This window comes from Xyrauchen texanus, chromosome 9, assembly GCF_025860055.1.
Source record: "Xyrauchen texanus isolate HMW12.3.18 chromosome 9, RBS_HiC_50CHRs, whole genome shotgun sequence".
NCBI classification, from domain to species: domain Eukaryota; kingdom Metazoa; phylum Chordata; class Actinopteri; order Cypriniformes; family Catostomidae; genus Xyrauchen; species Xyrauchen texanus.
This window is the reverse complement of record NC_068284.1, coordinates 42,383,661-42,411,562: the sequence shown is the minus strand read 5'-3', so window position 1 is coordinate 42,411,562 and position 27,902 is coordinate 42,383,661. Positions and strand designations below refer to the sequence as shown.

General features: G+C 37.6%; 1 protein-coding gene across 1 annotated transcript; it reads left to right on the top strand.

Annotated features, from left to right (window-relative positions):
• The first annotated feature begins 278 nt into the window (after positions 1–278).
• Positions 279–27,810, top strand: LOC127648653 (ATP-dependent 6-phosphofructokinase, platelet type-like). Its single transcript, XM_052133368.1, has 23 exons — positions 279–529; positions 2,442–2,515; positions 5,141–5,221; positions 5,368–5,557; positions 5,710–5,875; positions 6,110–6,154; positions 6,286–6,394; positions 9,137–9,232; positions 11,046–11,138; positions 11,236–11,361; positions 11,732–11,796; positions 12,719–12,788; positions 13,537–13,683; positions 14,398–14,468; positions 16,762–16,849; positions 17,828–17,980; positions 20,892–21,044; positions 22,611–22,775; positions 24,830–24,891; positions 25,007–25,118; positions 25,199–25,298; positions 26,000–26,105; positions 27,000–27,810. Exons 1-23 carry the CDS (start codon positions 445–447, stop codon positions 27,145–27,147), a joined length of 2,505 nt encoding a protein of 834 aa, XP_051989328.1. The 5' UTR covers positions 279–444; the 3' UTR covers positions 27,148–27,810.
• The last annotated feature ends 92 nt before the right edge of the window (positions 27,811–27,902 follow it).

Below are 27,902 nucleotides of genomic sequence, written 5' to 3'. Positions count from 1 at the left end.
CTTAACATTGAGCTGTTTTCTTATTGATTGTAACTGTGTCTGCTTATATTTGCCATTCAAGTCATATAAAAGAGATGGATTTTACATATAATATAATGTATTGTTTCAATAAGTCAAAACTTAATAAAGGTAGACAGCAGCCAACAGGTATTTGTTACTTCATTAATCCAAATATTGGATAGCAATTGGTCTAAATATGTGCAGATGAGACGTGATCTGCAGGCTTATTGCCTTATAATGCTGTCAATCCAGAATGGGGCGGCATCTGACAGCCTACCGGACCGTGGGAGGAGGCGAAGCGCACGTCCGACACCGGAGGAGAAGTTGATCAGTGGAGCCTTTTATCCTCTATAGGCGTGACAGCTTGCTTTGGAGAATCTTGCATTCCTCACCTTGGCATTAAAGCTAATAGTCTGTTTGGGAAGATAGGCTATCCGTGGAATAATGCCGGACACTAAAAAATTCTTCGAGAACCTCTCTGGATCAGGGAAGTCTATTGGCGTCCTGACAAGCGGTGGAGATGCGCAAGGTAGGCTACTAATTATTATATTTTTTATATTATAATAGACGCGCCGATTTCAATGATGTTTCTTCAACCTTAAAGTGACAGACGAAACATTCAATTTGCATCTTTTGATTTTCTTTATAATTAAGCATTTAAGCAAAACGAAACCAGTGCAACAGATGATAAAACACAAATAACACCCAGTGCCAGGCATTAAAACCGGCATTAAAATTACTGCATCGACACTTTCATAGTGTGAATTCCGAAATGCACCTGATAAATAAACTCGGATAACGGCGTCCGAATATGATTTGAAACGTGTTTATGAATACTTTAATAGATGTGGTTAAAATATCACATACATTGGAATCAATAGTTTATAGATAATATAATTAAACGACTATTAACTTATTTCGCTGCAATGCGCAGTCTCCATCTCGCGCTCCATGAGCGCGCCCAACATGACAACGCTCGAGCGGCTCAATACCAACTGGAATACAACTACGTCACAGACACATGACGCAGCAAAAACCTTGCGTAATAATGCGTGTCGTTTTTCCTAACTTCATGCTCGCATTGGCATTGTTAGGCTACACTGGGAAATAATTTATGAAAAGTCGTTCTCCGTGTTTTTTCCCCTCCTCACTCGGTTTGCATCTTTCGCATCTCTTCAGTGTGTCGTGGTACGTGCATGCCATGTTGAAATATGCGAGCTCGTGCCTACGTGATGGCAGGCAAGTAGCTGCGCGAGAGCTGACTCTGACTCCTATGATGTCGTGATCACGTGGGGGAAAACCCGGTCTGCATCCCCATGAAGAGAGGGGTCAGAGGCCGGAGGATGCGCATTCCTTCCAGTTTTTAGTGCATGCTTTTATTATTTGTGCACAGAGATGCTTGATATATATTATTGTCATGCGATGCTTTGTCCTGCATCTTGCCTGACTGATGGACTGGAAACATCAGACATCTCTTTTTAAGAGCTGGAGAGACTGTTAAAGGGCTAAACAATTGTTAAAGAGATGAATCCCAAGACAGAACAAGAAACCACAAAAAAAAACTATGTTTCCATGTACAGACAGAGACGGACATGGAATTTGAAGTGTAATGGAAATTTCTGGTCACAAAGTGTTTCATGATGTAAAGGGGGATGCCGGTGGCTCAATGGTGGTGCAATCGGCCTCCTCAACCCTTCCAACATCAACGACTATGCCAGAATGAATTCACCTAAAGTGGCTCTTTTTCAGGAGCAATGACCAATAAACATGTAGAGACAGTGCTCAGTGTCACTCAAAAACACTAAACACCATCCGGGTAAATTAATGAACTAAACTACATTAAATATAAAACAGAACACCCCAGTGTACGTAACTGATATTAAAAATAAGAAGAAACATAACTATTCCCATGAAATATAATGAATTATGATGGGTCACGCAGGGAATTGTGGGAATGCCAGAGTATTTTTTTTTACTGTAATTTTAACAATAATTTACTGTAAAAAGTACATGTACTCTCTTGTTAAACATAATGTACATTTTTACCATTAATTATACATGAAAATCATTGAATAATAATAATTTAAGTTATTGTCTTTTTAAATATCTAAAAAAAAATGTTCTGTATATTTTATAGATAATACTTGTTAATCAATTAAACATTTTTTTTATGTAGCATTTTTACAGTCTTTTACCATTAATATTACAGACATTTTTTACAGTGTATGTATATGACCCCCAAACAAGCACACGCCTTATTTGTGTATGTTTGTGTGCCATGCATGCACATGTTCTGTATTATGCCACTTTATAAGCCTATGGGAGATTTTTGTTTTTAAAATCAATGAATTTGACTAGTTGATACATGAATATCACCCTTACAATCTCTTTATGTCTGTCTCGCTCTTACTTTTTTGTGTTGTTATCACTCTCTCCTGCAGGTATGAATGCTGCTGTGAGGGCAGTGGTCAGAATGGGGATCTATGTGGGAGCCAAAGTTTATTTCATTCATGAGGTGAGTCCGAATAACTCAGATCTGAATGTTTAGAATCCCATATATTCTTTAAAGGTGAAGTGTGTCATTTTAAAGTGGCGCCACTCGTGTCACCAAAAGGAATTGCAAAAATATCTGCTTTCAAACAGGTGTCTCTGAACACTTCCCCCATCTAACATTGATCAGATGAACAAATAGCCCCGGTCCAAAATCACTTTATTGATTGAGTCAATAGTAATGATGGGAAGTCAAATTAGTTTCCACGAACCAGTTCTTTCGGACAGTTCGTTTCCATGAACTGGTTCAAAAAGCGATTCAGCGGTTCTTTGACGTCACCATGTAATGATGTCTCTAGTCATAATTCTAACATCCCGGAGTCATGGTTTTCACGCTCAAACATTTAAATAAAGCCATATGTGAATGCACATTGCCGATTATTACCTTTTATTTAATTAAGTTATGATAATAATGCCATTTCCTGTCATCAGTGTTTCATTCTGTGATCCTGCATTTCGAATACAGCTGATATTGATTACATCTTGGATAAGTTTCCTACATTAAACTTAAAGCACCCAGTACAGACACTGTGCACAAACATGGATATGTTTTAAGTGTCTTAAATTTTATTCAACAACACTAGTCATAAAAATATTTCTAGGATGTTTTGGTTGTCATTAAAGGAACTGTTCGCTCCATGCTCGTTCATGTCCTCGGTACATGCATGCTCATAGGATCAGCAGCTCACTCATCAGACTCCTCGGTAATCCTCGCCAAACTTCGACAGTTTGTGGACCGGCTCTTTCGGTTCCTTTTGAGTCGGCAGATGACTAAAGAGCTGACTTTCGATTCCTTAATTTCGAACATGTACTTTGGTTCAATAACCGGTCTAGTAATTCGTAAGCGTCACCTGCCTGTATGATTCCAACTCGTTCATTTCGAACTCGGAGTCAGGCTACTAGTCATCTACATTTAATTCATGAAATTCAGTTTCTTGAAAATGTCCATCATAATTAGCTACACAATTAATGTCTAAATTAAAAGTCTAAAAGTCTAATAAAAAAAAATACAACTAGAAAACTTTTTTATATATTTTTTATTTTATAAATCCGTTTTATTTGTTTAAAAAATGTTTTATTTGGATACTATTAACGTCTCAACGCATTGCAAATCCTTGGTAATCCTCTGTAAAACTTGGACAGTCAGTGGGACCAGCTCAATCGGTTCTTTTTGAGTTGGACAGTTCGGTGTACTGGGCAGCCAGTACATTTACTTCAGCTGTGTGTCTTGCGTCATAAACCCAGAACTAAAGTTCGATTCAGTTCGATTTTGTGAACCGGCTCGACCGGTTACTTGCTGAGAATCGGCTCAAAAGAATGTTTCGTTCAAGAATTGGACATCATTAGTCAATAGGCTCTTTTCCACCATCGGGCTGAACGGTTCATGTTGCGGAATCAGGATTAGAATGGACTGACTGGGCAAAAGAGTCACTGAAAATTCCAGGCCAGGAATGATTTGTAGTTGTAGTGGAAATGCTACTGGAAATGTTTTCCTACGTGCCTAGAACCGTTCGGCCCAATGGTAATAAAAAACATATGTTGCTACATCGGGCTGGCTGGGATGCTCAAACAAACAGAGCAATGTTTTGAAAGCATCACAGAGCCACAGTGTTCAGCTTGCTAATAGTTTACTTATATTTGTCTCTGCATATTGAGCTAGGGTATATTTAAACATCTGAAATATTGAATTTCCATATATAAAAAAATAAATAAATTACGAACCATATCAAGACAAAACTCTATATATTTCGAAAATTGCAACATTGTTTTCTGTCCATGTGATCACAAATTAAATGACCTTTCAAACATCATAATCTCTCTATCACTTGATTTTACCCCTACTGCGCTTTATTTTTCTACACCGTTTACAGGGTTCGCACAAGGTCCTTGAAATGCTTTAAGTGCTTGAATTTAGCTTTTAGAAATGTAAGTACTGGTCTCTGTTTCACGACAACATACATTAATCACTGTCAGTGTGTTACTGCATGATAATAAAGCGCAATAAAGTCAGAAAAGACAAAGAAAGCATGAAAAAATAAAATGCCGCACTGTTTCTCCCAGATGCGGTTGAAATTTAAATTAAAAACGCAACAAAAGCAGAATTATCCATTATTTTAACGTATTACCTGTATTAAAGGAGCTTCAGGTGTTTATGTTGTTTCTGTGTTAAGATCACAAAACGATTTAGACCCCGTTTAGACCTGTATTTAGGGCTGAACACGTGTTCGGATCACCTGAAACACACCAGGTGGAAAGGGGATCTGAGATGCACGTTTGCACAAAATAAAAAATAAAATTATTGTTGTAAAAGTGTTGTTTTTTCGAATCGAGATTATATGGAATCGTGAACCTCATATCATATATCAAATCGAATTGAGAGATAATCATATCCTCCCATCCCTAATCATCTGTGATGTTTGCATGATAAAAGGTAGTGTTATCACTATTCCAACAAGCTACTTTGTCTTTGAGGATTTCAAGGGACACACATGAAAGCCTCTGACATATAAAAACGTGTCCACTCTGTGGTTACCATGGAAAAAGGAATTTCGTCTTTTTATGATGTTAAAATAAATGGGTTCTTTCTCAGGGTTACCAGGGCATGGTGGATGGAGGTGACAACAACATCAAAGAGGCATCATGGGAAAGTGTTTCCAGTATGTTACAAGTGGTAAGCAAATTGTCGGTTTAAACACAGGAGATGCACTGCAATATTGTTGTATTATTCCCAAAATAAATTCATACAGATTAACTGCATTCATCAGTATATTCTTTGTGCTGCCTAAAAGTAAGGCAATCATTATTCTGGATGAACAGGGTGGCACTGTGATTGGCAGTGCACGATGTAAGGATTTTCGCTCCCATGAGGGACGTTTGCGTGCAGCTTTAAACCTGGTGCAGCGCGGCATCACGAACTTGTGTGTGATTGGTGGAGATGGCAGTTTGACTGGGGCTAATCTCTTCAGGGAGGAGTGGAGTGGTCTATTGGATGAGCTTGTCCAATCAGGTAACAAAGTAGGAGGAGCCTAGAAGTGGGAACAATTTTTAGAATTTGTTTTACGGTGTCTAATAGCATATTGCTATTTCTCCACATGTCCCTCTTCTCTTTTCATCCCTTTTGCCAATGTATCTCTCTCTATCTTTCCCTCTGTCTCCAAGGTCAAATCAGTGAAGAGGCGGCCCAGACTCATTCTGCACTGCATATTGTTGGGATGGTGGGTTCTATAGACAATGATTTCTGTGGGACCGATATGACCATCGGCACTGACTCGGCACTGCACAGGATCATCGAAGTGGTGGACGCAATAATGACCACTGCACAGAGGTGTATATACAAAAACCACCCACCCACCCCACCATCCACTTTCTTATACTGCAGAGAACACCACTTATTTTTACCCTCCCATCCCTAAAGCAAATCCCAGTCATTTCAATCAAAATATATTTGCAAACATTTTGAGGATCAAATACATTATACCACATGAATATGGGTTTGAACACTTAAAACCCTTTTATAAAAGATAAATTGTAGAGTATTTTCAAGTTGTTTGTCTTATAGCCATCAGAGGACGTTTGTACTGGAGGTCATGGGGAGACACTGCGGGTAAGACCCACCATTTAAAAACAGAAAAAAAAACAATACATAAAAAAAATAAACAAGAACGATCATATTTAAATTAGTATTAATCTGTGGCTTGTGTGTGTGTTTGCGCATGCATGTACATGTGTGTGTAGGTATCTAGCTTTAGTCAGTGCGCTTGCGTGTGGTGCTGACTGGGTGCTGATTCCAGAAAAGCCTCCCAAAGATGGCTGGGAGGAACAGATGTGTCATAAACTATCAGAGGTAACACACACACACACACACACACACACACACACACACACACACACTTGTTGTTTTTCCATGTTTTATGGGGACTTTCCATAGACATAATGGTTTTTATACTGTACAAACTTTATATTCTATCCCCTAAACCTAACCCTACCCCTAAACCTAACCCTCACAGAAAACTTTCTGCATTTTAAAATTTTCAAAAAACATAATTTAGTATGATTTATAAGCTGTTTTCCTCATGGGGGCCGACAAAATGTCCCCACAAGGTCAAACATTTCGGGTTTTACTATCCTTATGGGGACATTTGGTCCCCACAAAGTGATAAAAACACGCACACACACACACACACACACACACACACACACACACACACACACACACACACACATACACACATACACACACACACACAAACATACAAATACATACACACAAGCATACAGCCACCCAAAGCAAGCATTGTTCAACCAAAAAGGAAAGTTCTGTCATCATTTACTCACCCTCATATTATTCCAAACCTGTATGAACTTCTTTATTGCCTGATTACAAAAGTAGACATTAGACACATTGTTAGCTTCAGTCATTGTTCACTCAGTTTTGTTTACCTGGTTTGCTGCAAGGACACACAGAATTATAAGTCAAAGTTCTGCCAGGTAACTGAAATGATTGTACATTGACTGTGCCTACTTAAGTGATTCATACTGTTTTGGAATGATGTTGTAGGGCCGTGTTTCCAATTTGCAGATATCTACGGGTTAAAAAGCCAATGACAATTGCCACATACCTACCTTAGAGTAGTGCTAAAAAGAGGAAGAAGTTTATGTGGCAATAGTTATTATTATTCTGTGTGTAAACACTGCAGATGCATCATACATTATTCACAGTGGGGACAGTTTATTCAACGAGACAGCTGCAAAGTTTAAGATGGCAGAACAAAGTAATTTTATAACAGGTGTGCACAACATAACCCTTATCTTCCTGTAAAATAAAATGTTGCAATAAGAGGTTTTCTATTTAATCTTAGTATAATAAAAGTTTTATTATAACAACTCTGAGGCATTTTTGAGCTGCCGCCTTCCATTTTTCACACTCAAGTTTAAAAGCTCACTATTTAAACATACTGTGGACTAATTGCCAAAAATTGGTCTCATTTTCTCAGACTCAAATTATTCATAAATAATATTTTATATGTTTACAATCTTATGATGGATAGAACTTTGTTTGAGAATAAAAAAATATGTTTTCCTCTATCACCTTGCATCACAATATGACGATCTGTAATATATGTGAGGCTATAACATGTTTTTGCCCTCACAGATGTACTTGTCCATAGACATTCAGTCTAATTTTCAGTTCACGCACCACCCCCATTGTTTCATCAAATATCTTGGCCTCTGAGTGGACTAGAAGCTTAATCTAGTTGTCATTAGAAAGCTAAGATCCTCTCCTTTGAGATAATGTATTTTTATCATCAATAGTCAATAACATATATTTCTGACAAATTGTTTAGCATACTTTTCCTGCTGGACCGCATATTTTGTTCTGGAAAAGATATCCATGATATAACATTGGATTATTATCAAGCTCACAGACAAGTAAAAAAATGGCAAATTGTTTAGAAAACTGGTAAAAGCAGAGATACAATTTTTAGCTATTTGGTGCTTACAGCACCAGTGATGGGTGTATAAAAAAAGATGGTTGTATTTAATTTTTATTTCACATATTTCATTTTGTGGTTCTTTTGAAAACTGTAGTAATAAGGCAACAAAATAAACTGTTCACCCCAAAAATGAAAGTTCTGTCATCATTTACTCACATTTATCCCATCTCAAACTTGTATGACTTTCTTTCTTCTGCGCAACACAAATTAAGATATTTTGATGAGATAAGAGGTGTTTTTGCCCATTCAATGCAAGCCAATGTGGTCCAAAACGTTCAATCTCCAAAAGGACATGAAGGCAGCAGAAAGGCAATCCATACAACTTGAGTGGTTTAATCCATGTCTTCTTAAGAAATATGATCAGTTTTTGATGAGAAATAGACAAAAATGAGAATCCAATAAATCTTGATATCTGCAGTCTCCTTGGCAATCATGATTTGAAGCTTGATTACACTTCCTCAGGCTTCAAGCATGCACAGAGCGCCGTACACTGTCTTTTTTTTTTTAACAGAAACCGATTGTATTACTTCAGAAGACATGGATTAAACAACTGCAGTATTATGGATGTATGCTGCCTTTATGTCCATATTGGAGCTTGAAAGTGTTGGACCCCATTGACTTTTATGGACAAAAACACCATAAAAATATCTTTGTTTGTGTTCTGTGTTCTGCAGAAGAAAGTAATATGTGTTTGAGATGGCATAAAGATGACTAAATGATAAGAGAGTCATTCTTTTTGGGTGAACTATTCCTTTCAGTGTTACTTGATTGGCCAAAAGTGTCCAGATACTTTTTGGGGCCACAGTTCATGTAAATACTTGCTCAAACACAGCCACAAATACACAAACTCATGCACACATTCCATTGCACAAACACACACAGAGTATTTCAGTGCTCCAGTGTGTGTCCTGTTGTGCAGAGTCATTTGCGAGGTTCTAGTCTTAATATAATCATTGTGGCCGAACGGGGCCGAGACAGACATGGACACCGTATCAGCTCTAATGCAGTGAAGGACGTAAGTATCTCCTCTCATTCATACAAGTGTGTATGTGTGTGTATATGGGTGTGTGTGCATTTCTTTTTCCTTGTAGAATCGTGCTGATAAGAAACGGCTTAACATCATCATAGTAGCTGAAGGTGCAATAGACCAAAAGAACAAACCCATAACCACAGATTACATAAAGGACGTGAGTAATGCACATCTACAGCACTACTGCCCTTTCTGCCATAATCATGCATATGCAACATGAAAAATGAGCTTCTCCGTGTACCTGATTTGCCTTTTAACTGCACTCCTCCACTCTCAACACACAATTTCAGAATACTGGTATGCTAAAGTCTGAGAGCAGAGAGTATGCTGGGAGACTGGAGTGATAACTGGAGCGATCGTTTTCATGAAAGCATATTGCTGAGCACGGATGTTGGAGTTTAATTGTTAAAGATCAGGGCGGAAAGGTTGTAGGTTTGAAACCACATCAGGAGAAAATTACAGTTGCCCCTGTAATAAGTATAACTGTAATCACTTTGGATAAGGTATGAAGTAAATGTTAGATTAGCAGTTAACTAAATAGGTAAAGTTTATCAAGTGAAGCTTTGATGTTGACCTGATAAAACCTTGCCCGAAAGTTTGCACTAGTTGGCTACCACTCCTTGTGTTCCCGGGTCAGAATGACCGACCCATTTAAATGGTTTATAAATCTCACATAACCCATATATTATTGTTAAATATTGCATTAGATCTTTTTTTAACTTGATTTCTAGTAACTAGAACAGGTTTTGTACCTCTATTCGGAATCGATTGTAAATAGGCCTAAATTACCTGAGCTAATGCAACAAAAGTTTTGCATTAAAAATTTTAATTTACTAAATTAAATACCATACATACAATTTTCTGTCCTGTTTACCACACTACTTTTTTTTAATGTTTAAATTGAAAATCTTTTTTTTTTTTAATCTCACATTTGTGGTGTTCCCGGTCAAAAATATCTGGCCCATTAAAAATCTCTCATTATGAATATATTATAACTACATCTTTTTGATAATTAGATTTTTAGTAATTAGAACTGGTTTTGTACTTCTTTTTAGTTAAAATAGCATTATTTATTGATTTTGACTATACAAATTCAAGTAGATAGGAGCTGCACTGGCATGACTGGAAATAGCCTGCCGAGAGCATTCCAAAGATGGCCGACAGTGGACTGACTTGCCTGAAAGACTTTGACTTAATGCCGATCAAATGCCTTTTGTGAGTTTGTTTACATTTGAATTGCTTATAATTGAAGTTTGAATTATGAGCATTCCGTTGGCCCATTTGGACATTCCGCCAACATAAGTCTTTGGGATTTTCCCCTTATTTGATCGTTAACTGTGCGAAAACCATATGTCAGATCAGTTTGAAAAAAACATAACACACTATTCCAGAACAGTCTGAGGTGGATGTAGCTTGAAAGCTCTAGGAGGAGATACAGTCAGAATGTTGGTCTTTGTTTAGGTATTTTGAAAAACCCCTAAACAACGTTTGTAGAGTAACAGTATTTTATTTTATGATGATCTGACCTGATCTTGCAGCATCCTAATGTGCTCCCTGCTGTTGGACTGCAGTTTCCCAGCATGCACTTTTCTGAATGTAGGGTTGATTAACCATTCTCATCAAAATATTATTATATTTTTGGTAAATTGTGTGTTTGCATATGATTGTTACCCTGATTTATTTATAATTATATCTGTTTTGTTCATTGTGTAATTTATTGAATGTTCTTCGTTTATTTAATCCATTTTTTAGATTTGATTTTTGGTAAATTGTGTGTTTTCGTGTGATTTTTGATTGTTCATGGTGCAGTTTACTGAAATGTCTTCATTTTAATCACGCATATTTTCTCTCATACGATGCATGCATGTCTGTGGTTATGCATGTCTTGCTGAGCTTGTCTTTAGAATAATCCGATATAGATACTGTATTTTCTGTTGAAGTTATGATGATGCATTGACCCTCTTCTGCAGCTGGTGGTCGGGTGTTTGGGATTTGACACACGAGTCACCATTCTAGGTCACGTCCAGAGGGGAGGAACGCCCTCTGCTTTCGACAGGATTTTGGTATGATCCTAACTTAAGTAATCCTGACTTTGATGATCAAATGTAATGATATTGTATTGACTCTCTTTAGTTCGCTATCTTCACTCTTCCTCTGTAGGCGAGTCGTATGGGTGTGGAAGCTGTGTTGGCGCTGTTAGAAGCGTCTCCTGGTACCCCAGCTTGTGTGGTGTCTCTGTGTGGGAACCAAGCAGTCAGGGTACCTCTGATGGAGTGTGTTCAGATGGTGAGAAAGTAATGCAAGAATTTTATTCCAGGGAGAAATAACAGGCTACTGTCTGAAAGCATTGTTTTACTTTAAAACAAACAAATAAAAAACGGGCGATAAATGCATGCGAATAGGGCATATCTACATCTCTAAGATCATCTGTAACATCGATACAGTGATATGTATCAGTATGAAGTTCAAGACTACTACTAGTGCTTCTGTATGTACATGTACAAGAACCATGCAGCTTTGAATAATTAGTTGGACCAGTCTATCAAATGTTTGGTTTCTACCATAAGATAATGATTGCCCAATATGGAATTTTGTTGTATTTGGTTTAATGGTTTACTTGGTTTAGCTGTTTTATTCATTGTTTGTCATGCTTTAGACCCAGGAGGTACAGAAGGCCATGGATGAAAAGAGGTTTGAAGAAGCAGTAAAGCTGCGTGGCAGGTAAGCCATAACAATTATGATTTAATCGTTTAAGCAGGTGTCAGTGGGTCTATATTACATTTAGGGCTGGGTATTGATACAGATTTCCTGATTCAATTCTGATTCACAAGCTCTCGATTCGATTTTGATTTAGATTCGATATCGATTAGTATAGGTATATTTCAGTTGTAATGTCCCTTTTCTAACATATGAAAGAAATTCTCTCCCAGCTATGAAAATAGAAATTTGACCAATTACTTATTTTTTGTATAATTTTGGTCACATTTTAGCTTTTTAAAAATGAACAAGTTCAGGTATTCAATCAATAAATATGATAAAATATTGCATAAATTATTCTTATTATTTAATAAGATAAATTGTACTATTTACAGGTATTTACATTAATTTGTTGAACACGTGTTAAAAACCGGGACTATCTCTTTAGGAAAATCGGCGGTTCTTTAAAGAGTGTCTGTAAATGAGTGCATGTTAATAAGAGAGAATGCCTGATTAGAAATTAATTATTATTTTTTAATTTTTTGATCAACAACTGACTGTAAAGAAAAGATACATTATTATAAATAAGATATGTGGATCTCGTTTTTGGACACACATTACACGGAAAAAAGGATCTCGCTGCTGAATAACAATATACTACACAATTACTGGTAAATAAATTCTAAACATTTACCAGCCATTTGCCAAATATATACATTTCTCTCATTGTAGTGGAGGGTTGCACATAGAGTAATAGATCGATCTTGGGATTTAAGATTAGATATCAAAATCGTTCAAATGCAGATTGTGATGCATCGGCAAAAAATATATTTTTACCCACCCCTAATAACAGCACCATAAAGTCTTGTAGAAAAATATATTTTATATAAACACAACAGGAAATGGCTTTTAAATTCTTCTTTTGTTTGTCTTTGAAACGTTTTAGAAGTTTCGAAAACAACCTGAACACCTACAAACTCTTGTCTTATCGCAAATCTGATGCTGAACTTCCACATGTAAGTCAGTTTAAATGATGGAGAAATGCTCATGCCGTTGTATGTGTACAGCATGTTGGCTCTGATTTAGTCTTTTTCAAATGACACTAACCACTGAATTTGTTTATTTATTCTTGGGGTGATGAGGATGGAAAGGATAAAGGCCATTGTCATGTATGTACATGGAATAAAATAGAATAAAACAAAAGTGTAGAAAACAAATACTATTATGTACTGTAATGTTAATAATCTATATAATATAATATTATTTTCTGGAGATCAACTTGAGCTGTTCACTGTAAATAAAATATTTTCTCCATCACTTCACCTCTGTATTCTCTTGCAAATGAAAAGAAATCACATACATGTTGCACTGGCTATAGTAAAATTACATTACCAGCTAAAATATGTATAAAGGTACCAGTTACCTTTAACAACGTTAGGTTTAGTAAAGCCAAAGCTTTCGTAACATTTTAAGTTTCCAACTTGTTATTACACCTTTGATGAAAATGTGAACAGGTATTACTAGTCAGAAATGAACAGTGGCACATAACCTCAGACATAAGACTCATGGATTACAGAGGTTTTTCTGAGGTACTCACAAATGCAGCTTAATCCATTTGTTTGTATTTTGGATCAGATTAGACTTTATGCTGTTCTATTTTACAAACATTTCCTGCATGCCTCATGCAGCCTACATTGAGAAATATTGTGTGTGTACCGTATTTTGTTATTTATGTGCGTGAGATAACATTTTTTTTTTCTCCAGAGTTCCTTTAATGTGGCCATATTGAATGTTGGCGCTCCTGCAGCCGGCATGAATGCGGCTGTGCGTTCGGCTGTGAGGGTGGGGATCACAGAGGGCCACACCATGTTTGCTGTTAATGATGGTTTTGAGGGCTTCTACAAGGGGCAGGTAACACTGCACACATTCTAATGCAAACCTAACACAACTTAACTCACTTGAAGTCTGCATTTGATTAAACATGCATGCTTACAGGTGTAGTCCAACTCAGTAAAGGCAAACTAAATGACCATATTTATGCCCAAAAATGTCTATTATTGAATTTTGGAGCCACGCCTTTGCAGAAATGTTCCATAATCCCATAATTGGTAAACTAGAATACTCGTAACTCTATCGCAGAAATATTCCACAGAGGGGATCATACTACGATTATTAGGCATGATTCTCTTATGCTTTTAGATTTTCATTACTTTAATGGACATCATCTGTTGCAAATTAAAAAAAGAGAAAGAAATGGGCCTCACCATATTGCAAAGCGCTCATGGTCTGTGTAACACTGTGTGGATAGTATATGTGTGCGTGTGTATTTGAATGAATCCCTTGTCAAATGAGATAAACAGGCATGATTACAGTAAGCCCATTATTCCCTCCCACAATCCTTTGCTGCATTGTGGTCAGTGCCATTTTTAACCCAGTGTGGCATCACAGATCCACATCATGCCACTTTCATCTTTCAGAAGAGAAGTGGCACTGATGCATGGATTTCCTTAAATGGATAATTCAACCAAATAAGAAAATTCTGTAATAATTTCAGCAGAGATGCTGATGATATGATTCAATTCTTACCTCTACACTTTCTTTGCTCTGTTCATCCCTTCCTCTCAGATAAAAGAAATTAAATGGGGTGATGTTGGGGGCTGGACAGGCCAGGGCGGGTCCCTGCTAGGAACAAAAAGGTGAGATTATAAATATAACCAGATATGTTCAATAAAGCAAACACTGATATGCATAGATTTACATATTAACTGATGTGATCAATTAAGCTTATTGATCATCGATTAATTAATTTCAGCACAAATGCATTCAGTAATCATGCCAGCAGATAAAGAAAACACTGTCTTTACGGTCATCCACCACTAGAGGACGCACTGCCGTTTGTGCATTGCATGTCACGTGCTGTCAATGACAAAGAATATAAAATACAGCTTGTAAAGATGAAGCATGGAGGCAGTCATGGAGCGTTTCTCTATAGGTAAAACTACGTTTGCATGAACCGTGATAGTGTGTTAAAGTACAACATGACAATAAGCACTGTTGGTCCGTCGGTCTCCCTGCATGGCTGGGTCTAAAGGGGGGCTAAATTCCCTACCCAGTCTGATGAAGAGACAACAACTTGCCCACCCATAAAATCAAAATGCCCCTCCAAAGATCACATCTTAGTCCTGGCCCTGTCTCTGACATCGGAAATCACCAGTGTACAGGTATGTTAATATTAACAGCGTGTTGTATTTAACTTAATTTCGAATAAAAAAGGTAAGGTCTGAAATATCCCACAATCTTCAACGTGAAGGTTTAATAAACTTCATCTGTATCTTCTATACAAGTTATTATTAACAGTAATACATGAAATATTCATTTATATAAATTAATTAAAATATGGCCTGAATGTATTTTTATGTATTTATAAAAATGTTATCCCCTTTTCTTCCCAATTTGGAATACCAATATTCAACTACTTGGTAGGTCCTCGTGGTGGTGCGATTACTCACCTAAATCCAGGTGGCGGAGGACAAGTCCCAGTTGCCTCCGCCTCTGAGACAGTCAATCCGCACATCTTATCACGTGGCTTGTTGTGCATGACATCGCGGAGACTCCCAGCATGTGGAGGCTCATGCTAATCGCCGTGATCCATGCACAATTTACCACATGCCCCATTGAGCGCAAGAACCACTAATCCTGACCACTAGGAGTTTACCCCATGTGACTCTACACTCCCTAGCAACCGGAGCAATTTGGTTGCTTAGGAGACCTGGCTGGAGTCACACAGCATACTCTGGATTTGAACTTGCGACTCCAGGGGTGGTAGTCACCATCAGTACTCGTTGAGCTACTACCCAAGCCCCGCCGGCCTGAATATATAAAAATACACTGAACTGAAAAATTATTAAAAGGAAAATAGCATTACTCGCATGTGACATGGCGGAGGGCGGGGCCGGTTCGTGATGCTACATACCCGGTCCCTAATCAGGCTAATGAAGCCTCAGAGAGGGATAAAGTCCGACTGGAGACTGCAGTGGGACAGAGAGAGAAAGATTTACGGGCAGCTGTCCAACACCTTTGTGTGTTTGTCTTTTTGTTTAGTTCTTCATTAAACTATTATTTATATCGTTAAGCTGGTTCTCACCTCCTCCTTTCCATTAATCCCTTTACACTGGTGCCGAAATCTGGGAAGGAGGAGGGATACACCGTAGTAGAGTCCTCGCCACTACCATCCACCCCAACAGAGCAGCCGCGGCCATCCAAAGGATGGAGGAGTCCGGCCGCCTGAGAGCGGACAAACAGCCGCTGACCGCGAAGGGAGAAGTGGCCCCTAACCGACCGCCTGGAGTGGTCAGGGCTGCTGCAAGGGGCGGAGGAGACCCCTACCAGCTGCTAAAACGTGGCGGGGTATGAGACCAACGACCGCAAGCTGGAAGGGGCTCCTGGCCGACCGCCTGGAGTGGGAGAACTGCTGCCAGGGGCAGGGGAGACCCCTTCTGTTTCCCGATAACGCGGCGGGGCGGACCGTCCGTCAAGGGCTGGAAGACTACACCATTGTGTGTTTGTCTTTTCGTTTAAGTTCTTCATTAAAATATTATTTATATCGTCAAGCCGGATCTCGCCTCCTCCTTTCCATTAATCCCTTTACATCGCATTTCTTAAATGTATTTATTTAAATTATATTTAAACAGTAGGCACATGCACATATATCGGTGACTGTTTCATGTTTCCTTGTACAGAAAGTAATTTTTTCTCTGATACAATGTTGAAGTTTTCAAGTTTGCATTAGAACAGTTGGTTGGTTAGAAATCAAACTTTGTATAAATTAAGAAAAATATTCATCTTTTGTTATTGTTAATGATTAATTGATTTGTTAATGCATTTTTAATTAATTAACATTAAATATTGTCTATTAAGAACATTTCTTAAAATGTGCAACCCTATATAGTAATGAATAATGTTTCTAAAATCCTGAAACAACATTTACAGAACTCTTCCAGCAAAACACGTTGATAAAATTGCAGAACAAATGAGGATTCACAACATCAATGCTTTACTGGTTATTGGAGGATTTGAGGTATGTACTGTAAATTAATAGTTATTATTTACAGAATTTGTCTTTTTTTAGATTTACTCCATTACAGTTGTAGTTGCACTACAATTTTACTGTAAAATCAGAATTAAAATAGATAATTAAGTTAAATATTATAAGGAATTGTTTCCATAACAGCTGTAAAGTTTTCAATTATTTAAATATGGTTTTAAACGGATAACATACATATATATTGACTTGACATATCAGGAATCTGCTGAAAATATCTAGCTATATTGCTATCAACTCTTCCCTCCCCTGACTTTGTTCAGTATAACATGCCATTATAATATGCCTGTTCTTTTACTACTTAATGCTATTACTGTTTATATTATTTAATATATTAAAATTTGTCATTTACAGGTAAAAATCAACAACAACATTTTGCTTTTGGATATTCCTTAGTTTGCTGTTATACTGTACAAGATTCTGCAACCAAAATTAATAATTCAAAGACATAAAATCTCATGATTTTGGGCATCTCGTTATTATCTTTTTATAATGAAAGAATTTTATGATTATATTTTTTAGATGTAGCATTTTATATTATATGCTTGGCAGCTAAACATCTCTCAGATGCCATTTGTCTATAAAATATGTCATTTGTTTTGGGAAGGTCAACTTTCCAAATTTCCAGTGTCATCTGATGTCAGAATCCTGCCTCAGGCCCTCAAACTTGTCACTATATACTGTTTACGCTGTCAAATTGTCACATCTTTGGTCTTTTGCTCATTCTTATCACTTCTTAACATTCTTAACATTCATCTGCATCTTAACATTCATGTAGCCTAATTTCACAATCTTACAATAATGAATCAACAGACTACAGAAATACTGTACCTTCAGTGTCCTCTTCTCACTTACTCTCATAATCAAAGTGGGCATGGATCTTTGCCACTCCCCTCTCTTATAATTAACCCATAATTCTGGCCAGTGACCCATAAGACCTTGCTCTGACTGCAGGCATATCTGGGGTTGATGGAGCTGCAAGCAGCTCGTTCCGAACACGCAGAGCTTTGTGTTCCCATGGTGATGGTCCCGGCCACTGTGTCCAACAATATACCTGGTTCAGATCTGAGTATTGGGGCAGACACTGCCCTCAATGCCATCACGGATGTAAGACATCACACACTTGTGTCAGAGTGTGTGTTTGTGTTGGGTGGTGGGCATGTGCGTTTGTCTGTCAAGTGCACTGTTGTGTCTTTAAGAAACTGTATGCTGACTGGTCAGAGCTGCCGAATGATGGACAACCTCACTGCTGAATTTGGTACTTGAGGTAGAGCTCTATTTAATTAAATAATGTTGAGCTATATTTTGTTAGTTAAGGTAGATCTGTATTTGATTAGTTGAGGTAGTGCTGCATTTGGTACATGAGGTAGATCTGTATTTAGTTAGTTAAGGTAGAGCTGCATTTGATAGAGGTGGCTGAGATTAGATTAGTTTAGTTTTTAATATAGAGCTATATTTAGTTAGTAAAGATAGAGCTGTAGTTAGTTAACCCTTGTGCACTCACACTTGAATTCCTCATGGCCAAATTTGACCAAAAAATAATAAACGTGAAATTTATTTTTATTTTTATGAAAGAAATGTAATAACAGCAACTTCGGTAATGTACAAACTCTAAAGTAGTGCATTTTTGGGGGGATTTTATATTATCTAACTTAAATTTCTCAATTACACCATTCATTTGGACATGCAAATAAGGTAATTTCAGTACAGTAAAAACCCACAATTCTATAATTTGAAACATGAAGAAAACATGAAAATGTGTCATGCATTGAGGACATATTGCTGCCATCTGGTGCAAAATATAAATAAATAAATAAATAAAGAAGAGAAATATTGTTATTTTCTCACCCCTTCATTTCTATATTTGTGTGTTCTGCATTTTTTACTTTACAAATTCCAAAACAAATTGCTCTGTGTTATAGTCTCAGCAATTAATTTCATATGGTGGGTCAAATTTTACCGCAAACAACACAGCTGATATTTTCTGCATGGCCTAAGCTCATAGAATACAGTTACATTTTGTTTGATGAGTTCAGATGGCAAATGTAGGAAAAGTATACAAGCCTTGAGCCACTTTTTAATTAAAGAAACAATATTTATTTTGTTCAAAAATGACCTAACAGTGCAAAAGGGTTAAAGTAGAGCTGTATTTGGTAGATGAGGTAGAGCTGTATTTGGTAGATGAGGTAGAGCTGTATTTGGTAGATGAGGTAGAGCTGTATTTGGTAGATGAGGTAGAGCTGTATGTGGTAGAGGAGGTAGAGCTATATTTGGTAGATGAGGTAGAGCTATATTTGGTAGATGAGGTAGAGCTGTATTTAGTTAGCTACGGTAGAGCTGTATTTGGTAGATGAGGTAGAGCTGTATTTGGTAGATGAGGTAGAGCTGTATTTGGTAGATGAGGTAGAGCTGTATGTGGTAGATGAGGTAGAGCTGTATTTGGTAGATGAGGTAGAGCTATATTTGGTAGATGAGGTAGAGCTGTATTTGGTAGATGAGGTAGAGCTGTATGTGGTAGATGAGGTAGAGCTGTATTTGGTAGATGAGGTAGAGCTATATTTGGTAGATGAGGTAGACCTGTATTTGGTAGATGAGGTAGAGCTGTATTTGGTAGATGAGGTAGAGCTGTATGTGGTAGATGAGGTAGAGCTGTATTTAGTTAGCTACGGTAGAGCTGTATTTGGTAGATGAGGTAGAGCTGTATTTGGTAGATGAGGTAGAGCTGTATGTGGTAGATGAGGTAGAGCTGTATTTGGTAGATGAGGTAGAGCTATATTTGGTAGATGAGGTAGACCTGTATTTGGTAGATGAGGTAGAGCTGTATTTAGTTAGCTACGGTAGAGCTGTATTTGGTAGATGAGGTAGAGCTGTATTTGGTAGATGAGGTAGAGCTGTATTTGGTAGATGAGGTAGAGCTGTATTTAGTTAGCTACGGTAGAGCTGTATTTGGTAGATGAGGTAGAGCTGTATTTGGTAGATGAGGTAGAGCTGTATTTGGTAGATGAGGTAGAGTTATATTTGGTAGATGAGGTAGAGCTGGATTTGGTAGATGAGGTAGAGCTGTATTTGGTAGATGAGGTAGAGCTGTATTTGGTTAGGCGAACTAGAGCTATATTCAGTTAGTTAAGATTGAGCTGTATTTCTGTATTTGCTTAGGTGAGGTAGAGCTGCATTTGGTAGGTGAAGTAGAGCTGTGTTTGGTGGAAATGAGGTTGGCTGTCATTGCACCCTGACTGTATTGTTGTGTCTTGAGTCAAAGCATGTGGTCATACAGCACAACCTGGTCCCCAGTCTTGAACCTGACTTTTGCTTTTTATATGTTTGCACAATTTACGTATGTGTATTTGTGTTTACATGGAAGGTCTGGTCCATCACAAAATGTTAATTATAACCACTTATAAACGCACACATAAACTAGCATTTGTGCCATGCTGTCGATTTCATGGGGGGGTCTGTTTACATTATGACACAAATGCAGCTTAAACACATTTGGTTGCTATTGACCCATAATAGTCCTTCAATCTTTCATCAAGTTCAATTTATGTGCAATTTATAGCATGCTGTTTTGGACCCGGCCTGATCTTTTGTTTTTCTGTCAGCACGTGTGTGATTCAGGGCCTGGTTGTGCTGGTGTTTAGTCTGATTGCGCAGGTGTGTTGAGACGTTCACACTGAGGCTAGCTAAATTACATACCTCTGACACCATTCAGTCATTTGAATGCCATGCCCTCATCACAAGTTGGAGTTCCTTCTGTTGGGTAACTATATGTTTGACCTGGTCCTCCTGAGGCACTGAAAAAATTAAAAGGCACTTGAGGTTCTCTGCATTGCACACCTAAAAAAATAAAAATAAATCCCCCCTATTGAAACCTTCAGAACCAAATTATTCCATCTATTTGTTCTACTTTAAAACTCTAGCATCACGTTTACAAGTGACTCACATCACATCCACATTATGTAGCCCGCCAGGGTGTCTGTCATAAATGAGCCGCGGTTCTAATGCATGTGCACTGCTGCAGGCTTTTGAAAGTTTGCTGCAGCTGGTTGATGCCCGCAGCAGCTATGAGGAGTTCTGTGTGCCCATGTGCATGGTGCCCGCCACCATCAGTAATAATGTAGCCGGCACTGACCTCAGCATCGGTGCTGACACCTCACTCAATGCCATAGTGGAGGTAAGACACCCCCACCCCGCTCCCCGAAATGCCTAGATGTTACCATAAGGAATAGCACAGCAGATATGAGTTGTAAACATACAGTAAAATTTTTGCCTGTATCTTTAAAGTGCACTAAGTGCTTTTTTGTTCATGTTTACCTGACTCCTATTAGTCTAACAACTGATACGACAATCAGTGTTCTTGGATTTTACACTGACTCTGTCGGCATGGATGTAGCATCATGCTCACATGGAAAGAATTACATAGTGCACCTTAAAGATGCATAAAGTATTTACAAAATTTGATCATACAAGCAAGTACCAGTTTCAGTAGAACAGTTAGAATAGTAGGATGAAGTATGTAAAGTTAATGTATTTATTTATAATTAGATATATATCACATATTATACATTAGAATGATATATTATACAAAACTGAAAAGAATATTATATATTATTATAGTTTTAATTTAATGCATACCAGGGAGTTGTATTGAGGAAGTCATAAAGAAAATGTTTTTCTAGGGTTTACATGTAAATTTGTTTTGTCCCTATTTAAAGGGATATTTCACCCAAAATTGAAAATTCTCTCATCATTTACTCACCCTCATGCAATCCCAGATGTGTATGATTTTCTTTCTTATGCTGAACACAATGATTTTAAAAAGGCTCTGTAGGGTCCCATACAATGTAAGTAAATGGTGGCCAGAAATTTGAATGTCTAAAAAGCATATAAAGGCAGCATAAAAGTAATCCATATGACTCCAGTGGTTAAATCCATATCTTTAGAAGCTATTTGATACAGATCAATATTCAAGTCAATTTTTTACTATAAGTTCTCCTTCCTGCCCAGTAGGTGGCGACATCCAAAAAGAATGCGATTTGCCAAACACAAAAAGAATGTGAAAGTGGAGATTGGTAGTTAAAAAGGACTTAAAAATGTATCTGTTTCTCACCCACACCTATCAAATAGCTTCTGAAGATATGGATTTAACCACTGGAGTCGTATGGATTACTTTTATTCTGCCTTCATATGCTGAGCTGAGATATTTTTACCAAAAACCTTTGTGTTCAGAAGAAGAAAGTAAGTCATAGACATCTGGGAGGACATGAGGGTGGGTATGTGTTGAAAGAATTGACCTTTTTGGGTGAACTATACCTTTAATGCTCAGGAGCATTTGTTATTGTACAATAACTATGCTTATAACATGCCCAAAAAGTGTTATTATAGTTTTTCGTGTGCTATTATCTCAAGATGCGTGGCAACCATGGCTGATCACAAAAAAGCACTCTAATTGTATAAGTTAAACAAATTCACAGGGACCACATGCATGTTCTTTGTTGTAGTGAACTTATATTGTGTGTGCTCTGTCTTGTTAGTGCACTGTGATGTCAGTATAATATCTTTATAACATGTGTAACATCCTGTATGACTCATTGTATATGGCTTGTCAGAACTGCTGCTATACAGAATACTGCAAGTCTGACAGTGGCCTATACATTGTGTGTGTGCAGTGTGTGGTCATAAGTGTGATAGAAAAACAGTAAAGATGTGTTTTATTTTAAAGCATTTGTGTGCGTCTTAGACGTGTGATCGTATAAAGCAGTCAGCCAGCGGTACGAAGCATCGTGTGTTCATCATTGAGACTATGGGTGGTTACTGTGGTTACCTGGCCACTGTGGGGGGGCTGGCGGCCGGAGCTGATGCAGCATATATCTACGAAGAGCCATTTGACATCCGAGACCTTCAGGTGAGGGAGAAAGCTTTTATTTGTGTCTATATTCACTGCTATGTGTTATCTGAATTGTTTCCAAAAAAGTACTTAGGCGTTGATTATAGCTCTACGCCGAACTGAATATAAATCCAGTTCACAACCTAGATTCTCACATATACACCACTTAATTGTACCAAAAATTACCATGGCATTATTGAATTACTAATAATATCATGGTAAGAATATAGTGTAACTGCCTGGCCAAAGAAAAGTCGCTGTTTGGATTTAAATAAGCAGATACTTAAGAGACTATTATTGGATCATTATTGCAGTGATTAATATGTTTCAGCTGGCAACAATTAATTTAACCCTAACTGATGCAGTGTGTAGCTTCTTATTTCTTAAAAAATAAACATGTCTGAAGACATATCCCATGGTCGTGGAAAAGATTTTACTGTGTTTCAGAATTGGCAAATTATTGGGCTGCATCAATCAAAGAAAACAACTAAGGAGATTGCTGAAAACTCTGGAATTGGGTTAAGAACCATCTAATGCATTATTAAAACCTGGAATGATAGTGGTGAACCGTCAGCTTCACAGAAGAAATGTGGTTGGAAAAAAATCTTGAATGATCACGATCGGGGATCACTAAAACGCTTGAAGTCACATCGTAAAAAATCGACAGTAGAACTCACGGCTATGTTTAATAGTGAAAGTAAGAGCACTTCCACATGCACAATGCAATGACAGTGACTAAACAGCTGTGTGGCCACAAGAAAGCCACTTGTTATTGAGGCTAATTGGAAAAAACTTTTGCTAATTTGCTAGGGAGCATAAAGATTGTGGAGCAATGGAAAACGGTCATGTGGTCTGATGAGTCCAGATTTACCCTATTCAAAGCGATGGGCACATCAGGGTAAGAAGGCAAGTGCATGAAGCGATGCACCCATCATGCATAGTGCCCACTGTACAAGCCTCTGGAGGCAGTGTTATGATCTGGGGTTGCTTCAATTGGTCAGGTCTAGGCTCATTAACGTTATGTGGGAATAAAATGAAGTCAGCTGACTGAGGTATCAGTGTACTGAATGACCAGGTTATCCCATCAATGGAGTTTTTCTTCTCTGACAGCAGAGGCATACTCCAGGATGACAATGCCAAGATTCATTGGGCTCAAATTGTGAAAGAGTGGTTCAGGAAGCATGAGAAATAATTTTTACACACGAATTGGCCACTACAGAGTAATCCCACTGAAAGTCTTTGGGATGTGCAGGAAAATACTTTACGGAGTGGTTCTACTCTTCCGTCATCAATACAAGATCTCAACCAAAAATGAATGCAACTCTGGATGGAATGAAATGTTGTGACGTTGCATAAGGTTGTCGAAACACGGCGAATGCACGCCATAATCAAAGCTAAAGATGGTCCAACAAAATATTGCTTTAGCCAACCTCAATTCAACACTTGTATTTCGAACAATGTACATGTACATATGCATAAAGCGTGGGGTGATGGTAAATCAACTTACATTTGTTATACTAATTGCTATATTCTCCATTATTTACAATTGTTTTGTCAGATCAACAACATAGACTGGTAACTCATCCCCTTTTGCTACATACGACAAGCCACTAGCGCTGAGTGCTTGAAGTGTCCAACATTCCAAACTCAGTTTTGACGGGACTCGTACCGGCGTCTCTGGCGTGTGCTATAACAAGGAGGCTAAAGGCTACAGTTTCTAGCATTAGTCGCTAGTGCACCTCTTGAGGTCAGGAGAGTGAGGTTTACACACTGCACAGCTATTTACCAGCTGGCCCCAGTTACATATGCTCAGATCTTTTCGTATTTACATTTGAACATTTACATACAACTGGACAATTCACACATTTACACAAACCAGTGACTTTGGCTAGTGAGGGATCAAGGGTCAAGTTTGCCCCTTTCAGTTAGACATAGGATTTATAGTCTTCTCACCTTCCCGTCCTCTGTCCCAAACACAGGGGGAAATATTTAGCAGTGTGTACTATTTAAGGAAAGAGAGAGTGAGAGCAAGCGTCATCTCCTGTTTTTTTATGAATGCTCTATTTTTTCAGTCTAATGTGGAACATTTAACTGAGAAGATGAAGACCTGCATCCAGAGAGGATTAGTGCTCAGGTATGATTCTACATACATGTAATGCTCTATCTATCTGTCTGTCTGACTGCCTGTCTGTCCACCCTTGCATTATTAAAGAATGTCTTGAAAATGTGTATGTTTATGTGTTGTACAGGAATGAGAACAGCAGTGAGAACTACACCACTGACTTCATCTACCAGCTGTACTCTGAAGAAGGCAAAGGAGTATTTGACTGCAGAAAGAATGTCCTGGGACACATGCAGCAGGTACACACACACACATTAGCATAAATGCACACACGTAGTTTTAATTATTGCTATAATCTGCCATGTTATATGTCCTGTAGGGTGGTGCTCCATCCCCATTTGACAGGAACTTTGGCACCAAGATTGCAGCTAAAGCCATGCAGTGGATCTCCAAGAAGCTCAAAGAGTTTTACAGAGAAGGTAGAGAGAAATCACTCTTGATTTTCTGCCATAAGTGTCAGAAAACCTGAAGCTTGCAAGCTGAATTAACTTTTTCAGTTCCATTCTCCTGTCCAGTGTTGGGAGTACTCCGATGATAAAGAAGTTAATTACTGTATTCTAATTATTTTTAAGTAAGAAAAAAGTAAATAAACATTCTAAATTCTTGTAATCAGATTACAGTTATTGACTTTCAGCTAAGTCAATTGATTTTAAGTACATTCATTTGGTTACACATTTCTAAAATATTATGTAGAATGTATAAAAAAAGAAAAACTGAATTATTTTCATATTTTCATCTGACTTGTATGCAGCAATGAAAAAGTAGGAAATATATTCTTTTGGAATAAAAAGGGTTTAGAAAGTAACTTTAAAGTAATTAGTAATGAGATTACTTTTTCAATTAAGTAATCATTATTACATCGAATTACAATTTTAGTCAAGTAATTTTCCATACGTAGTTTCCACAGGTTTCAGTGAACAATGTTTGTAAACGTTCCCAGATTTTTTGTGACTCAAGTTAATTATTTTCTTTTGCTCTTTGTATTCTGCTTTCCTTGGTTGGTTCAGCTGATGGTAAATTGTTTACATCTCTAAGAATTTGTATCTGTGGATGTTTTGGATATAACTCTAATTGGCAATTTTTTAAAGTCACTTATTTACTGTTTGTTCGTATTTTGTAGGCCATGTGTTCGCAAACACTGAGGATTCTGCGTGTTTGTTGGGGATGCGTCGCAGGGCTCTGGTCTTTCAGCCCGTTGTACAACTCAAGGATGAGACAGATTTCGTGTAAGACAACATACAGATGCAAACACATTCCCAAAGCTGATTCTATAATCATGGATAATATAATGATTTTAGTAATTAATTACATTTGTTTTGTTTTCCCATAAGATCCTAAACAGAGTGAATTAAATATTAAAAGTGCCCATATTCTACACTTATATAAAACATTTTTCATGAAGTCCACTTATAAATTGTAATATTACTCATTTAGTAATTTTGTTTGACCTTGACCTTTTTCTGTTCTCTATCTGACCCTATTTGCCACATCCACAGTAATACGTTTTTGTCTGTAAACACCTTACTTTGGCTACATTTACATCTCTCATTCTCACTAGAATGCCATTTTCAGCCAGTGGTGGCTCAGCGGTTAAGGTGCTGGGTTACTGACCAAAAGGTTGGGGGTTCAAGCCCCAGCACCGCCATGATACCACTGTTGGGCCCTTGACCCTATCTGCTCCAGGGGCACTGTTTCATGGCTGACCCTGCGCTCTGACCCCAGCTTAGTTGGGATATGTGAAAACAACTGCATTTCATTGGCTCTTTACTCTGCACAATGACAATAAAATTGAATCTTAATCTTAATTTTCCTCTACCAAAAACAGAGCATTTGAAAAAGCTCTCCCATTATACTTTGGACAACGACAATTTAGGGAAACTGAAAACTTATTTGTGTGGATGTGACCTTAAACAAGCTGTTTTTGCTGCTGTATCTTTAATGTCACTATGCAAATGACCTCTATTATGATTGGTTAACCTTTAACCGTTCATCAGACAATTTCCAAAATGCTAAACAGCCATAAATGTGGGTGGCATGTTTATGCTCTCATGGTTGTGACATCAATATCATGATTTATAAATCTCTACATTTTTGCAGCTTGTTTTTTTTTTTTTTTGCAGTCACAGGATCCCAAAGGAACAGTGGTGGCTCAAACTGCGTCCCCTTATGAAGATTCTGGCCAAGTACAAGACCAGCTACGACGTGTCCGATTCAGGCCAGCTAGAACACATTGTCCGTCTGAGAGCTAAAGACAACTCTGCTATTTAAAATCAGCTGTGTAAACCATACAATCTTGCAAGTATAGCTTTATTTATTAAGGTGAGGACATGTTCTAGCATCCCCCACCAGATCTATAGTTATCTGTATTGACCTTAACAATCATATATATATATATATATATAATTGGTTCACATGAAACTGACCATAGACATAAAACCAAGAGGTTCATCCTTAAATGTTAGAACAGTGTATTGTAATGATATCAATTGATGATCCATATGCTCAAGCAGTTAGCTAGTCAACCCTGTTTACTGGGGCAAGTGGTATATTTTGTGAATATTCAATCATTTGAATAGTTATTAATTAATTTACAGCTTATTTTCAGTGAATATGGAAATCTGTAGAAATGGTCCTGCTCTTCTGGCTTTCAGTGATGTTACGCCATTTAAGAGATGTGTTTGTGGAGCATCAATTCCATTGAGTCTTCCGTCCAAGCTGCTGTGCTGTGTTTTCTGTTCTGTTTAGTACTGGCACTTCACACCAAAGCAGATGTTATAGTGTTTTTTGTATGATGTTTTTGTGTGTAAGCCACCAATGATGCATAAACTCCCTTTAGAAATGTAATCAGTGTGGCTTGTCATTTATGAGTTTATTAAGAGATCATAGTTGCTTCGATTTAGACAATGTAATATAAAAACAATCCACATTGCACGTTTATTGATTATTTGAAATTAAAATAATATAAAGCTCATTTTCTAGGATAAAAAACAAAACAATTTTTTTAAAACTTCATTCTACTTAAA